General features: G+C 36.5%; 1 protein-coding gene across 2 annotated transcripts in view; it reads left to right on the forward strand.

The window, feature by feature from the left end:
• Nucleotides 1-15,152, forward strand: part of CUL4B (cullin 4B) — a 31,596-nt gene that overhangs the window by 13,615 nt on the left and 2,829 nt on the right. Inside the window, exons 6-19 of one of the 2 annotated variants that reach the window (XM_008587361.1) lie at nt 716-878; nt 1,029-1,118; nt 1,419-1,501; nt 2,124-2,191; nt 3,972-4,090; nt 4,685-4,877; nt 6,038-6,142; nt 7,186-7,296; nt 7,742-7,833; nt 8,938-9,045; nt 10,032-10,145; nt 10,881-10,986; nt 12,351-12,523; nt 14,236-14,388. In XM_008587361.1, coding sequence (XP_008585583.1) covers nt 716-878; nt 1,029-1,118; nt 1,419-1,501; nt 2,124-2,191; nt 3,972-4,090; nt 4,685-4,877; nt 6,038-6,142; nt 7,186-7,296; nt 7,742-7,833; nt 8,938-9,045; nt 10,032-10,145; nt 10,881-10,986; nt 12,351-12,523; nt 14,236-14,388 — 1,678 coding nt within the window. The remainder of the gene's footprint in view (nt 1-715; nt 879-1,028; nt 1,119-1,418; nt 1,502-2,123; nt 2,192-3,971; nt 4,091-4,684; nt 4,878-6,037; nt 6,143-7,185; nt 7,297-7,741; nt 7,834-8,937; nt 9,046-10,031; nt 10,146-10,880; nt 10,987-12,350; nt 12,524-14,235; nt 14,389-15,152) is intronic. The other variant, XM_008587362.1, reaches the window with a different exon arrangement.

Consider the following 15,152-nt stretch of genomic DNA (forward strand, 5'->3'; position numbering starts at 1 on the left):
CCCGTGGCCTTGGTGTTATCAGCACCGCACTCTACCGAGTGAGCCACAGGCCGGCCCACTTTTTAATTATGTTTTGACTATGCTAATATTGAAGATAGGTAACATTTCATGAGCATATATTGATTTATGAAAGAAGTTTTTTATTAGCCAAGGGGATTAAAGTTTGCTTTGGATTATCTGTGAGTGTGAATTATTTTGTTGCTGGTCATCAAGAGTTAACCCACTTAACATTATTATGGAACAGTTCGTGTACACACGAAGATAGAATAGTACAATTTAATGAACTCTTTCCTCCACCATGTGCCTGGCATCTGCCTACAGCAGTGATCAGAATACACTCATTTTTGAGTACTGAAGCCAGTTGATAAATGACCAAGTAAGCTTTCACTACCAGTACAGTGAAAACTATTTTATGTCATTGCACTAATTTTGTCTCTTGATTTGACCAAGGAAGAAATCCACCAGAGGAAGTAATACAACAAAACTTAGTTATGCAGGAAGACAGGAATTTAGCCTCAGTTCTCATTAAAGACAAAATGAACTTCCTTTATGCTTTAATCTAATAATGTTATTCAGAATTAAATGTGTGGATTTTATCCTTTTACAATTGCTTCAAAGCCTGGAGCCCTAATTAACATGTGTAAGAAGTTAAGCAAGTCTCTTCAGAAGTGATACTGTTGTCAGTTAATTTAGATTGTATATGTTTTTATTTTAGGGACATGGGATTGGAGTTATTTAGGGCTCATATTATAAGTGACCAGAAAGTCCAGAATAAGACAATTGATGGCATTCTTCTCTTGATTGAGAGGGAAAGGAATGGTGAAGCAATTGATAGAAGTTTACTCCGAAGCCTTTTAAGCATGCTCTCTGATTTGCAAGTAAGTTAACTACTACTTCACTTACTACAGAGCTGATTGCTATTCTTAGTTTGATGTTTAAAAACCAATTCAATGTGCTGTTCACATAGAGGACTTTGAGTAAATATACATTGAATAAATGAGCCTCCTTTACTTTGTTCCCTCTCCCAGATTTATCAAGATTCTTTTGAACAACGATTTTTGGAAGAAACTAACCGGCTCTATGCAGCTGAAGGCCAAAAATTAATGCAAGAAAGAGAGGTATTAAAAATCATAATTAATAAATCCACTGTCTTTTACAGTAGACTTTACTTTGTAGAACATAAGCTTCCCTTTGCATTTATCTTCCCAACGTTGCGATGCTCTTCTCTCACTTAGGTGCTCCTTTCTTTTCTTTCTTCTTAAAGGCCAGAATTCTGGATCATAAACTCTACCTATAATTTTACATATGATTCAACCCTGTCACATTTGACAGGGCTGCTCCCAGGATCTTTTGGACTTGACATTTTCTGAATGAGTTATGGGGAGGAAAACAATAATAAAAAAAAACTATCTTTGTAGGTTCCTGAATATCTTCATCATGTTAACAAACGTCTAGAAGAAGAAGCAGACAGACTTATTACTTACTTAGATCAGACCACCCAGTAAGTATTATATGCTCAGCTTAATAGTCTTAAACTGTTGTTAGAGTACTTAAGGCACTTTAGGCATCCTAAACATGTTAGTGACTATTTTCAGGTGGGATTTGAGAGTTTGTTTCCATAATGCAAACTTCAAGTTATTATTTTCCCTAGTTAATTAGATTTATTCAAAGATTTGATTACTGGTTGTGTGTGTATATTTAGGATGTAATTGGAAAATAGTATTAGAGGCTGAGATGATCTTTAAAATCTTAAGGCCAATTAAAAATCAGTAGGCGTCCATAGGAGAAACTTTCTGTACTTTTCCTAAATATTATTAACCAAGGGGTTCCTATAAGTGGTATAGATAACTTTACCTTCTTAATAAAAGCAGAGAAACGTAGAAACAGCCAACCATGGCAAGACCGTGGAGATATTTATTTCAGGATGTAAGTCAAATTCTGAAATATGCAATGCTTTCCTTTGTCTAGGCGTAGAGTAACTCTGAGCACCAGTAAATGTATTCATAGGATAAGAATATCGAAATTAGCATAAAATGAGCGATTTGATTTTTTTTCCCCCAGGAGAGGTTTTAAATTTTTAGGAAATTCAAATATCAATAATTCTAAACTTTTTTTCCTTGTAGGAAGTCATTAATTGCTACTGTAGAAAAACAACTTCTAGGTGAACACTTAACAGCAATTCTTCAGAAAGGTAATTGGCAATTTGAAAATAAGAGATTACTTTTTAAATGGTAGTGACAAACAAATAGGAATATTTTTAAATATTGCCCTTTTAAAAGCTCAATAGTGTGCAGCCGCATTTCTGAGGATAGACACAACCTTTTTCTCCTATTTATCACAGTAAACTTTTCTGGAGGTGCCAGTCTCCTTAACTGAAAGATACAGGAACTGAGAAGAGAGGGGTCCACCAATATCAGTAAAGAAACAGTGGAAATTGGGAATTCTTGACTTAATATGTAAAACTACAGTAAGGAAAGGCACTCCTTTTTACACTAAAGTGTTTTTTGGGGTTGGTTGGTTAGCTCAGTTGATTAGAGCACAGTGTTATAACACCAAGGTCATGGGTTCAGATCCCCGTACCAGCCAGCCACCCCCCACCCCCCAAAAACAGTATATTACAAACAAAGGGCTGGCTGGTTAGCTCAGTTGGTTAGATTGTGATGTTGATAACACCAAGGTCCAGGGTTTGATCCCTGTTACCGGCCAGCTGCCAAAAAACCCCAAAAACAAATTAAAAAAAAAAAATCTAAGGAAAAAAAGGGATCAAACCCTGGACCTTGGTGTTATCCACCATGCTGTAAATCAACTGAGTTAACTGGCCAGCCCTAAGTGGTATTTTGTTGTTGTTGTTCGTAGCCTATAAAACCAAGCACTTGTAATCCCAAGTGATCTTAGAGTATACCTTGAATTTTACTTTGATAATGCCACAAAAAAAAGGCAAATCTTAACCTTTCTCTTCAACAGTGTTTTGAATAAAACTGATATATTTAGAACTTTAGTGAAGTAGCACTATTATTTCATTCTGAAAATCAAATACAGTCCCCAATTTAAAATAGTGCAGCTTGGATTTTGACCTTATGATGGTGCGAAGGCAATATGTATTTAGTAGCAACCGAACTTTGAGTATCCATATAACCATTCTGTTTTTTACTTTCAGTACATTGTTCAATAAATTACATGATATATTCAACACTTTATTTTAAAATAGGCTTTGTGTTAGATGATTTTGCCCAACTGTAGGTTAGTGTAAGTGTTCTGAACATGTTTATTAAGGTAGGCATGGCTAAGCTATGATGTTCGGTAGGTTAGGTGTATTAAATGCATTTTGAATTACGGTATTTTCAATTAGGATTGGTTTGCTGGGATATAACCCCATTGTAAGTTGAGGAGCATTTGTACAATAGAACCTCATTTAAATTTGACCTATTTATGCATGGCTTTTGATATATCATAGGCTATATCCAATACTCTGAAATATAGCTATGTACACTAATGCCAGATATAATATGGCTACTGCATATATGAGGCATTTATAACATGTATTTATGTAAACCACTTCTTATAAATTGGTTTATACATCTGATCTACCACACTAATGGCACAAGTCATTATGCAGTCAGCAGTTTTTATTTTTATAGTGACTAAAATAGCTATATTTAGTTTTTTTGGTTTTGCTTTTGCTTTTGTTTTTGTTTTTTTGGTGGCTGGCGCATATTAGGATCTGAACCCTTAACATTGTGCTCTAATCATGTGAGCTAACCAGCCAGTCCTATATTTAGTTTTCACCCAGAAAGGTGATTGTCTATTTGGGTTTAATTCAAAGGAAATCTCTACATTACAACTCATACAGACTAGTCATAGTTCAGACCAGTATCACAATAATAATTTTAAGTTAAATTTTATTAAAATACCTGACATTTTGTTCACTTTTTTTGTTTACTATTTTAATGTAAAAATGTCTGAAAATTCAGGTTTAAATAACCTCCTTGATGAAAACCGAATTCAAGATTTATCTCTACTGTATCAGCTCTTCAGTAGAGTTCGAGGTGGAGTTCAGGTTCTCTTGCAGCAGTGGATTGAATACATCAAGGTATTAACAATTTACCTGTGATTTTTGTCTCTCATGGCTTATAACTACACACCCAGAGCACGTATGAGCAAGCATTTCTTGATAGATCTAATTTTTTTTAAAGGGAATTTTGAAATTTTTTTTAAAAATGAGAATTTTGGGAACAATCAACCTGAGAATGATAGCTTTGTGGCAAATCAGCAATAAAACCTGATTGATGTCTGACATGATTTCTAGCTTCAACACTTAAAGCAGGGAAAGGACTCTCTTTGACTCCAAAATTTCTTTCCTTCATTCTTACGCTGAAGCCAGATTGCCATTTTCAAAAAATTCAAAGCTAATCTTTCAAAATACTGAAAAGATCCAGAAGTTTCTAATAATATCATTATGATATTGTATACCTAGTAGTCATTCCTTATTTTTTTGTGATTATAGATGAGTGATATCAGTCTGGATGTTTTATTGCTTAATTTTTTCTTTATCTCACCTCAAAAATAGCTTTATTTTAATTTTTTAAGATCTGTAAATTCATGTGCCAATTTAAAATATGATTTTGGGATTGTTTTCATTGTAGATAATTCAATTCCAATAAAAAGTGGTAATTTTTGTTTTTAGGCCTTTGGCAGCACTATTGTAATTAATCCTGAAAAAGATAAAACCATGGTTCAAGAATTGCTGGATTTTAAAGATAAGGTTGACCATATAATTGATATCTGTTTTCTGAAGAATGAAAAATTTATCAACGCCATGAAAGAAGCATTTGAAACGTTCATTAACAAAAGACCAAATAAACCTGCTGAACTTATAGGTATTATTCTAGTCCTTTTTCCAGTTACTTAATGTTCATCTTTTATTCATAAAATCTCAATCTGACATTTTGGCAAGGTTGTAATATACTAACACCTCATTTATTTGGGGTTGCTTAGCTTTTAATATCAAGTCTGAAAAGTGTTTTTAAGAACGTGGATATAAGGAATAAAGTCCTTCAAGCTAAAGAACATCTCAAAGCTCACATGTCAAACAGGATGTGCTTTCATTCTAAGGAACAATATTGTACCCTGCTTACTTTTATTAATAATAGGCTTGGTTATCTGTTTTCCAAGTCTACAGTGATTTAGAAATGGGGCAGGGTGCTATTTCTAGAGGCCCACACTTAGGGCTATAAGAAAGGGCAGCACAAAATTACATTTGCCAGTGAGAAAGAAGAAAGTCCAGGATGAAAATAAACCTAATAATCTGGGCCCATTTAGTGTAAGGGTGTGGTATATACTGCAGTTCTTCTTGGGTTTTTCCCCCCAAGTACCCTTTAATGTTAGAGGAGGGGGTACCCTGAGAAGGTCTAGGGTCCTATGCCAAAAGGATGAAATTTTGTTAAAGTCTGTCTACTATTTATCCCTAAAAATTTTGCTAATTTTGCCTTCTACTTTGTAATGTATCTGGTTTATTTTGATAGAATAGTAATATTTAAGATCGCTTATCATCAATGTAAAATGGACACTCCAGAAGATACCCCATGTCTTTTTTTGTTTGTGTTTTGGCGGCTGGCCGTTACAGGGATCTGAACCCTTGACCTCGGTCTTAAAAGGTGGCACTCTAATCAGTTGAGCTGTCCAGCCAGCCCACTATGTTCCATGTCTTTCAGTGGCTTTGATTATCCCCACACAGGGCTACATGTAGCCTCTCCCATGGAGTACCCATACTTTATTTTAATAAACATCAGTATAGTGGAAAATTCATTTAATCTGGAGTCAGAAGACTTGGGTTTGAGTTCAGGCTCTGGTGTTTATTAGCTCTGTGGCACTGAACAAGTCACTTAATCTCCCTGACTTTGGAGACTTTAAAAAATGCACATATATTGCTGAAGCACTGAAAAACTCAGTATATTTTACTCCTATTTAAGTATGTATAGTACCCAGTACCTCATGGATATCCATGGTCATTAAACAACATACTTTTTCCCTATTTTAGCCAAGTATGTAGATTCAAAGCTTCGTGCAGGCAACAAAGAAGCTACAGATGAAGAACTTGAGAAAATGTTGGATAAAATTATGATTATATTTAGATTTATCTATGGTAAGTATTTATCACTCTTTTTTTTTTTTTTTTAACTTCGTGACTGGCTGGTTACAGGAATTGAACCCTGGACCTTGGTGTTAATATTTTCTTTTAAAACAAAGCACTCAACAGAGAAACTAGAAAGTATATTCAACCTAGAGGGAGTATTTATTTGTGAGTTAGAAATTTAAAATTGGGGGCCGGCCCGGTGGCGCACTGCGCTAGTGCGCCGCTTGGGAAGCGCGGAGGCGCTCCCGCCGAGGGTTCGGATCCCACATACAGACCGGTTCCCGCTCACTGGCTGAGCGAGGCGCGGGGGCAACACCGAGGGTTGCGATCCCGTTGCTGGTCCTGGTCCGGTACGGGGGCGACACTGAGGGTTGCGATCCGTTGCCGGACATGGAAAAAGACAAAAAAAAAAAAAAAGAAATTTAAAATTGGGGGCCGGCCCGGTGGCGCACTGCGCTAGTGCGCCGCTTGGGAAGCGCGGAGGCGCTCCCGCCGAGGGTTCGGATCCCACATACAGACCGGTTCCCGCTCACTGGCTGAGCGAGGCGCGGGGGCAACACCGAGGGTTGCGATCCCGTTGCTGGTCCTGGTCCGGTACGGGGGCGACACTGAGGGTTGCGATCCGTTGCCGGACATGGAAAAAGACAAAAAAAAAAAAAAAAAGAAATTTAAAATTGTATTTATTCCCTGTATTTAATTCATTGGGGATATTTGAGGAATGTTACTTGTCTTGTGCTTTAACTTTTTCACTGTTAAGAGTCTTGACTTTTGCTTCTTGTTTTAATCTCTTGAATATTTGTGCTAAAGCTATCAGTTGACTAAAGCTTTTCTGAAGAACAGTTAATGCAGTCTTAATTCTTCACGCTAAAGAACTTTAGAAATATCTGGCACAAAATGGACCTCTAATTTTCTTACATTTAACGAACTTGGATAAAATGTGTAAAGAAAAATAACTTGGAGTAATGATGTGACTTATTAACACTTTAAAGCAATTTTTTCAGAACTTTTTTTTTGGGAATACTATGACTTTTAACATTTTTTATTTAACATAGGCAAGGATGTTTTTGAGGCCTTCTATAAGAAAGATTTAGCCAAGCGCCTGTTAGTTGGGAAAAGTGCATCTGTAGATGCTGAAAAATCAATGCTGTCCAAACTTAAACATGGTATGTTTGTCATTCTTTCTGTTCCTTTGATTTCTGAGAGAAGATGTTAGCTTAATTTTTGCTCTTTCAGTCAGTTGCCTCTTTTGTTTATCAGTGTATGTATGTATAATAAAAACATAAATTGAGCAAGCTCATGAGGTTTCCAACCTATTGTAAATATCCAGAGCTGTTGTGCTTTTTTAAAAATAAAGCATTTTTTTTTTATTATTTATATGAAAATTTCCCGTTTATCTTATGCCTAAATAGTAGATAAGGTTACTACAGGATTAAAGAGTTTTACTCTGAATTAGTGGGGCATACACTTTGGGGTAAGGATTTCTTTTTATTCTAATGAGTAGTTATAGATCATATTTCATGGTAAAGTAAGTTTTACGTTTCATGTTTCACATGTTAAACTTTTTGTTTTTACCACTTTAAAATATAAATGTGCAAACATCTTTAATAGAATGCGGAGCTGCTTTCACCAGCAAACTTGAAGGAATGTTTAAAGACATGGAACTTTCTAAAGACATCATGATTCAATTCAAACAGGTAAAAGTGAGTTAAACTCTTACATAATTCCTCAAACTTAAATATATTTAGTTATCTCCTTGCTTTGGTTTGTACGAAGAGGATAAATAGAAATGTATTTGTTGTAAATACTTTATAGCAATTAGATGATATTCACAGTAGAGAAAAAAAATCATCAATGAAATGTAAGTATATATGACCCACTTTAGGAGTCAGTTTTAATAAGCACCCAAAAATATTGCAAAAATAGAAATAAAATGTATTGAACTGAAGTCAGCACAAGAAGAGCTGTAGCTAGATAGTGGGAAGAGGGGTTTCCCTAACATCTAATCACTTCGTGATTTGCATGTTCAGAGCTTGCAATGGGAAGATAGGAGAGGATAAAGTGGTTGTGTAAAGCCTTTGGGGACAGTGGGAATGAAAAGCTAGACCCATAGTTTTGAAGATGTACGTAGAAAGTAGTTTTGAAATGTTTAAGAACATAGGTGATAGGGATAGTAAATTAGATTTTTCTCTCTTGGGGTTTTAATAGTGACTTCTTTATATTACTAAGGTAGGAAATGAAAGTGAAAGACTCAAGAGAAAGATCAGGGTCAGTAGGATCATGGATCCTATAGTAGCTACAGAATGGGGTTTATCTACTTTGCCCTTTCCCCCTCTTCTTCCTTCCCCACTTCAGGTCACCCCCTGCAAACAGGCAGTGGAGCAAGTGAAAAATCGGAGACTTGGGCTGGCTGGTGGGGTGAGGAATGGGGGTTGCTGCAAGGTGTTTCAAGCCACATAGGGGTCTCCAAAGGTGGGGACTGCAGGTGGTATTGGGGGAAAGAATGGAGAAGAGATCCTATAATAGCCCAGCTGCATGTGAGAAATTAAGTTGAATGCCTATAATGAGGTCATGTGATCCCTGTATGCTATTGTAGCAAAATGTTAACCTATCTATGTACTTTTCTAGTGCCCTTTTAGGCTTCATTTAAAGTCCTCTTAATAGTTGCCTTTTATTTTTATTTTAAAGATGGTCAGTATTTGCATGTAATTTTATAACGGGGAACTACTTAATTGGGTCGTTATTATGACATGAAATGTATGTACTTTTATTTTAAGATCTCAGTGTATATGTTGATCTTCTTATAGTATATGCAGAATCAGAATGTACCTGGGAATATTGAATTAACTGTGAATATCCTGACAATGGGTTACTGGCCAACATATGTGCCTATGGAAGTCCATTTACCGCCAGAGGTAAGAGTTACTGTTTAGGACCTGAGTTATAGTCATAGAAGTCATGACTCTTCTATTTTGCTTGTTGTTTAAAAATGGATACCTTTTAAAAGCTATGTCAGTAAACACACAAATACCAAATGCTAACTGTTTTAATATTTTACTCTTGTACTTATATTTCCAAGTCCAGTTGAGCACATAGCTAATGATGCCAAGCTTCTGGGTTAAGAGTCAATTTCCCTGACTCTTCTTTCATCTCCCCAGATTATACCCATTACTTTGCCTAGCTATCAAAAATTCTTGCTCGTATTTCACCTGGAGGTGGGATTGCTGAATGATGGGTGCTTGAGTAAATCCATCCTAACTCTTGGAAAAATGTGTAGCTCAGGACTAAATCCTGGAAAAGGGGTTGAGGCCAGAGAGATGGATATTGAGAATCCTTCATGGAGATGATCATGGAAGCCCAGGGAGTAGATCTTCCTCATTAAGAAGGAGAATATGGAGAACAGGAAGAAAAAAGGGCAGAGGTAGTACTTTAGGAAAGGCTCATATTTGGCAAGTGGTAGGAAGAGGAACCTGTGAAGGAAACCAATGCAGAAGCAACAGTGAGATAAAGGAACCAGCATCGTAGGGAGGCACAAAAGCCACTGGAGGTGAATGTTTCAAAAAAGGGGATGATTAAATGGTGCAGAGAGATCAAAGAGTATAAAGCCTAGTAAATGCCATTAGATCTGGTGATTGGGAAATCATTACTTTACTTCAAAGTGATTGGTGGGCCTACTGGATAGTATTTAAGCCTTTTAGAAATTGGGCTGGCCAGTAGGCTCAGTTGGTTAGTGTGTGGTGCTGATAACACTAAGGTCCAGGGTTCAATCCCTGTGTACCAGCTAGCTGCAAAAAACAAACAAAAAACTTGTAGAAGTTATAACACATGAGGTAAATGTAATGATTGGTAAATGTGGTGTTGGGTACAGGGCTTAAATAAAGCCTTATTTTATTTATTTTAGATGGTAAAACTTCAGGAGATTTTCAAGACATTTTACCTAGGTAAACATAGTGGCAGAAAACTTCAGTGGCAGTCAACTCTAGGACACTGTGTGCTAAAAGCAGAATTTAAAGAGGTAAGTGGATATTCCCAAAATGTAGTCATTTTCTTCTTCTTTAACATTGAGGTTATTCCTCTGAACATGAAGGTTTAAGCTGTTGTTTTATAAATGTATCCTAGATTATCTGCATGACAATAGCAATAGCTTGTCACAACTATGTATATATTTTAAGATTGCGGTGTTTTTCATAATTGATTTGGCCCTTCTGCAAAACCAATACCAATAACCCCTTTCCTCCATTCTTTCCCCACCTGTGGATGCAGAATTCACACTGGTACTTCTTGACAGAAATCTTCCTGTTGCTGGGAGCTAGAGAATAGAGTGGGAGTTAAGGGGAACAGTGCCCATATCTAATTTCAAAAAACTCCTGCAGCTTTTCATGACTAATCTGAATCAAACAAGTAGAAAATGCATTTGAAATAGTGATTTCTTGCAGCTTGTGATGAATATCTGTAATGACACATAGGGCTGAGATATTAATTTTTGTTTCTTTGTTTTTCTATTTTAATTATAAGGCTTAAAAAAGACCTGTTAAAAGGTCAACTAATCCTTCTTGCTATTTTAGGTAGGATCACACCTAAACCCTACAGTGAACATACTGTATTACCACCTCAAGTGGCTTTTCTGGATAATGTTAATCTGTGTTTCTAAATCCACTAATTGAAAAATGTTTTTCCTATAAGAGATTATTTGATTAATTTTTCACGTTTTTAAAAAAATGACGGCTAAACACTGCTATTTCTCCGACAGGGTAAAAAAGAACTCCAGGTCTCTCTCTTTCAAACACTGGTGCTGCTAATGTTTAATGAGGGAGAGGAATTCAGTTTAGAAGAGATCAAGCAGGCTACCGGAATAGGTTTGTGTTGAATCAGTCGATTAGCAAGCGTTATTAAGTGTCCGCTGTGTGCACACCACTATGTTAAGAGCTCTGGGGGATACAAAGGAATAATCCCTCTCCTTAGTACTTTTAATATAACCATGGGAAAGGGGGAAATGACACTCGAGATCATTTCAGAGCCAGTAAATACTGGTCTGTGGTGCTCACTAGAAGTGTGTTAGGAGTTCAGCATAGCAAGAGATCACTGTGGACTGACACGACTGGGAAAGCCCTCAAGAAGAAAGTGGAATTTAATCTGGGCCTTCAGGTTTTGGTCAGGGAGAAGGCATATGCAGCAAGGGGAAATACTGTGAGAAAAGGCTGGGAGGTAGGAATGGGTACAGTGTGGGCAGGAATCATGAAGAGCTTAATTGGAGCATAGAACAGTGAGCTACAAAATTAGGTGAGATGGGTAGGTCCTGATCGTGGAGATCCTGATAGAAACCTAACAAATGAAACCTACATTGTAGGGTCTCAAATTTGTGATGTAATGGAAGTAACTTATTTGGACAACTTGCCTGGAGTCAGTATATAGGGCAACTTGGAGGATGATGAGATTCCAGTCCAGAAGCTATTGGGATCATTCAGCATAAAGTGATAAGGGGCTTAACCTAGAATGAGGCCAGTGATAATGAAGAAGGGGCACCTCTAAGGAAGCAACTACTAGATACAGGGAAAGTGAAGGAGGCAGAAAAGTTAAAGATGATGATTCCAGGGTTTCTCACCACTAACAATTGAGACAAGAACACAGTTTTTTGGGGAAGATGATGAGTAAAATTTTGGACCTGCTAGAGTTGATAGTAAGACAGTCAGCTGGAAGTATCCTTTAAACGTGGTACTGGAGAGAAGTGAAATGTCATTTCAAAAGATTTGGTAGTTATCCACATGGAATGATAATTGACACCTTTAGAAGATGACTAGGAAGGGCTGGCCCGGTGGCGCACTGCTACAGTGCACCGCTTGGGAGCGTGGCGGTGCTCCCGCTGAGGGTTCGGATCCCACATACAGACCGGTTCCCGCTCACTGGCTGAGCGAGGTGCAGGCGCAGCACCAAGGTTTGCGATCCCGTTGCCGGTCCCGGTCCGGTACGGGCGCGACACTGAGGGTTGCGATCTGTTGCCGGACACCAAAAAAAAAAGAAGATGACTAGGAAAAAAGCCATTGGATAGGACAAAGAGGAAGTCAGAACCTTGGGGAAAAAAGAAACAGTTTTAATAGAGGGATGGGGTGGAAGCTAGATTGAGGTTGAATGTAGCTAGCTGTTCATGCTGATGATTGAGGTTGTGTAGCTGTTCGTGCTGATGGGCTAGTAACAAATAACTAAACTGCTGTTTCTTCTTCAGAGGATGGAGAATTAAGGAGAACTCTGCAGTCATTAGCCTGTGGCAAAGCTAGAGTTCTGGCAAAAAATCCAAAGGGCAAAGATATCGAAGACGGTGACAAGTTCATTTGTAATGATGATTTCAAACACAAACTTTTCAGGATAAAGATCAATCAAATCCAGATGAAAGAAACGGTATTTCTATTGCTTTCTCCTAGTCCTAAGAATGCACAGTAATTATATGTGTTTATAATAATTTATAAAGAAGATTTTATACCCATAATGGTAGTGGTACTACCATTAACGTGCTCTGTGCCTATCTATATCCAGCTAAATGTATTTCAGTATTTGATTTTGGGTTTTTTTATGGGGAGTGCACATGATTGGGTTGATATTCAACATAGTTTTATATCCTGCTTTTTTCCAGTTAATATTCAATAGAATATTAATAGAATTATATTATATAGATATTAAAAAATATCTATAGAATTTTTCCATGCCATTAAATATTTTCGGAAATGACAAGTGGCTGCACAATATTCTTTTACATAGCTATTATAATTTATTCAACCATTGTTCATTGTTGGGCAATTAAATTCATGACTTCTTGGTATTATAATAAAACTTCAAGAAACATCTTTGTACCTAAATCTTAATCTCTCTGATTCTTCCCTTATGATAAATTCATGGAAGTAGATTTTTGTGGTCAAAGGGCGTGATCATTTTAAGAATCTTAGTACATAATGCCATATTGTGTTCCAGAAAGGCTGGACCAGTGCATATTCTCTCCAGCAGCATATGAGTACCTGTCTTACTGTGCCCTCACAAGCACTAAAGATTACATTTTCTTTTTTAAAACTTGCTGGCTTGGTGAAAAATCTGAATGATTTAGTTAGTTCTTCTTTGATTAGCAGTAAGGTGAATGTTTGTTTTGTTATTTGAATTTTGTTTTTTGGTACCTGGCCAGTATGGGGATCTGAACCCTTGATCTTGGTGTTATAACTCCATACTCTAACCAATAGAGTTAACCAGCTAGCCCTGTCATTTGAATGTGTAAGAAACTTTTATTAAGGAAACCAACTGCAGCATCCTGGAACTGGTTGGTTCCAATTCCAACAAGGTTTAATGCAATACTTGAGAAAAAGTTTTAATGTGCGATAGGGGTCAGTATCTTCAAACAAGTTCTTGTCTTTTTCACATACACATCAAAGGCACGATAATCCCTTAAACGATTACCGTGTCCTTACTTTTAAGATACTTATGCTGTGCCAGAAAGAAACTGCTGTAAAAAGCCCAAACTATTTATTTTGGTTTAGTTACTAAAGATTAACAAGATTTGGTAAATAGACTCCTAAACACCAAAATTTTTTTAAGTCTTTAAGGAATGTGAGCACTAATGGTATACATTTCTGATTTATATATTGCAAAATAAAATTAATTTTCAAAGAGTTAGATTCTAATAACTGTTTTGCTTAGCTAGTCAGTACCATGCTTTGAGTCAGAGATCAGAGTCAGTCTTATAGATAAGCTATTGTCATACAGAAATCTTGTCAACATCCCGTTGTAACTGATGTGCACCTTTAGGAGATACCAAGAACAGAGTAAAAGAAAATGGTAAATTACATGTCAAACATCTCTACTCCTAGAAAAGTAATTTAAAGATGGTGTTTTTCTATTTGCTAGTATCAATGTTACTTCATTGGTACAGGGCAATATAATCGGAACAGAAAGGAATTATGTTTATAAGTTTTTGTTTGTTTTTCTGTCATCTGTATTTATAAGGGCCCATTTAGAGAATTCAGTACATTTAAAGCAATAACAGTATCATGTCCCTAAAATGTACAGTTTGTGTAAGTAATCAAGTTTCACTTCAGGTACAGTTCTCAAGTTTAAAACTTTTCCGTTAGGTTGAGGAACAAGCAAGCACTACAGAAAGAGTATTTCAAGACAGACAATATCAAATTGATGCTGCAATTGTTCGAATTATGAAGATGAGAAAGACGCTTAGCCACAATCTCCTTGTTTCAGAAGTATACAACCAGTTGAAGTTTCCAGTAAAGGTAGGTACTTCTGTGTTTTCATATTGACCTTGTTATATAAAAAGAGAACACATTAGATTTTCAGACACAAATTTTACAAACAGATTAAAATCTCAAGACCATTTGGAAAGACAAAAGTTGTAATTTCCCATGCTCATGTGTATGATTTAAAAAAAAAAACTTGGTGGTTTCATGTGGTCAGCTATGACAAAAGGGAAAAACAATTTATAAAAGCTCTTATATCTGAAAGTTTAACTGTTAAATGAGTCTTTAAAGTCGTCAAGTTATTTCTTCTGAACGTCTTTGTTGTTTTATTTACTTTTCTTCTCAAAGTACCTAGGTACTTGGCAGATTTGTTTATTTCAGATTGAGTTAAATCTTGTTTGATTAGTTTATATTATTGTCTATTAAAAACTGTATACAGGGCCGGCCCGTGGCTCACTCGGGAGAGTGTGGTGCTGATAACACCAAGGCCACGGGTTCGGATCCCATATAGGGATGGCTGGTTGGTCACTGGGTGAGCGTGGTGCTGACAACACCAAGTCAAGGGTTAAGATCCCCTTACCGGTCATCTTTAAAAAAAAAAAAAAAAATTCTAACAAACATAAAATCTGAAATTATTCGATGTCTTTACCCTTTCCCCCCAAATATTAGGGTCCATGATTATTTTAACTCCAAAGACTTTTTGCCCATTTTTTCATACGATCATAGTGGAATGTTTTGGTTTTATCTTTTTAAACTCCCCACAATAAGCATTGTTTTTTTTTTTTTTTTTTTTTTTTAAA

This window comes from Galeopterus variegatus, unplaced genomic scaffold, assembly GCF_000696425.1.
Source record: "Galeopterus variegatus unplaced genomic scaffold, G_variegatus-3.0.2 Scaffold4351, whole genome shotgun sequence".
Lineage (NCBI taxonomy): Eukaryota > Metazoa > Chordata > Mammalia > Dermoptera > Cynocephalidae > Galeopterus > Galeopterus variegatus.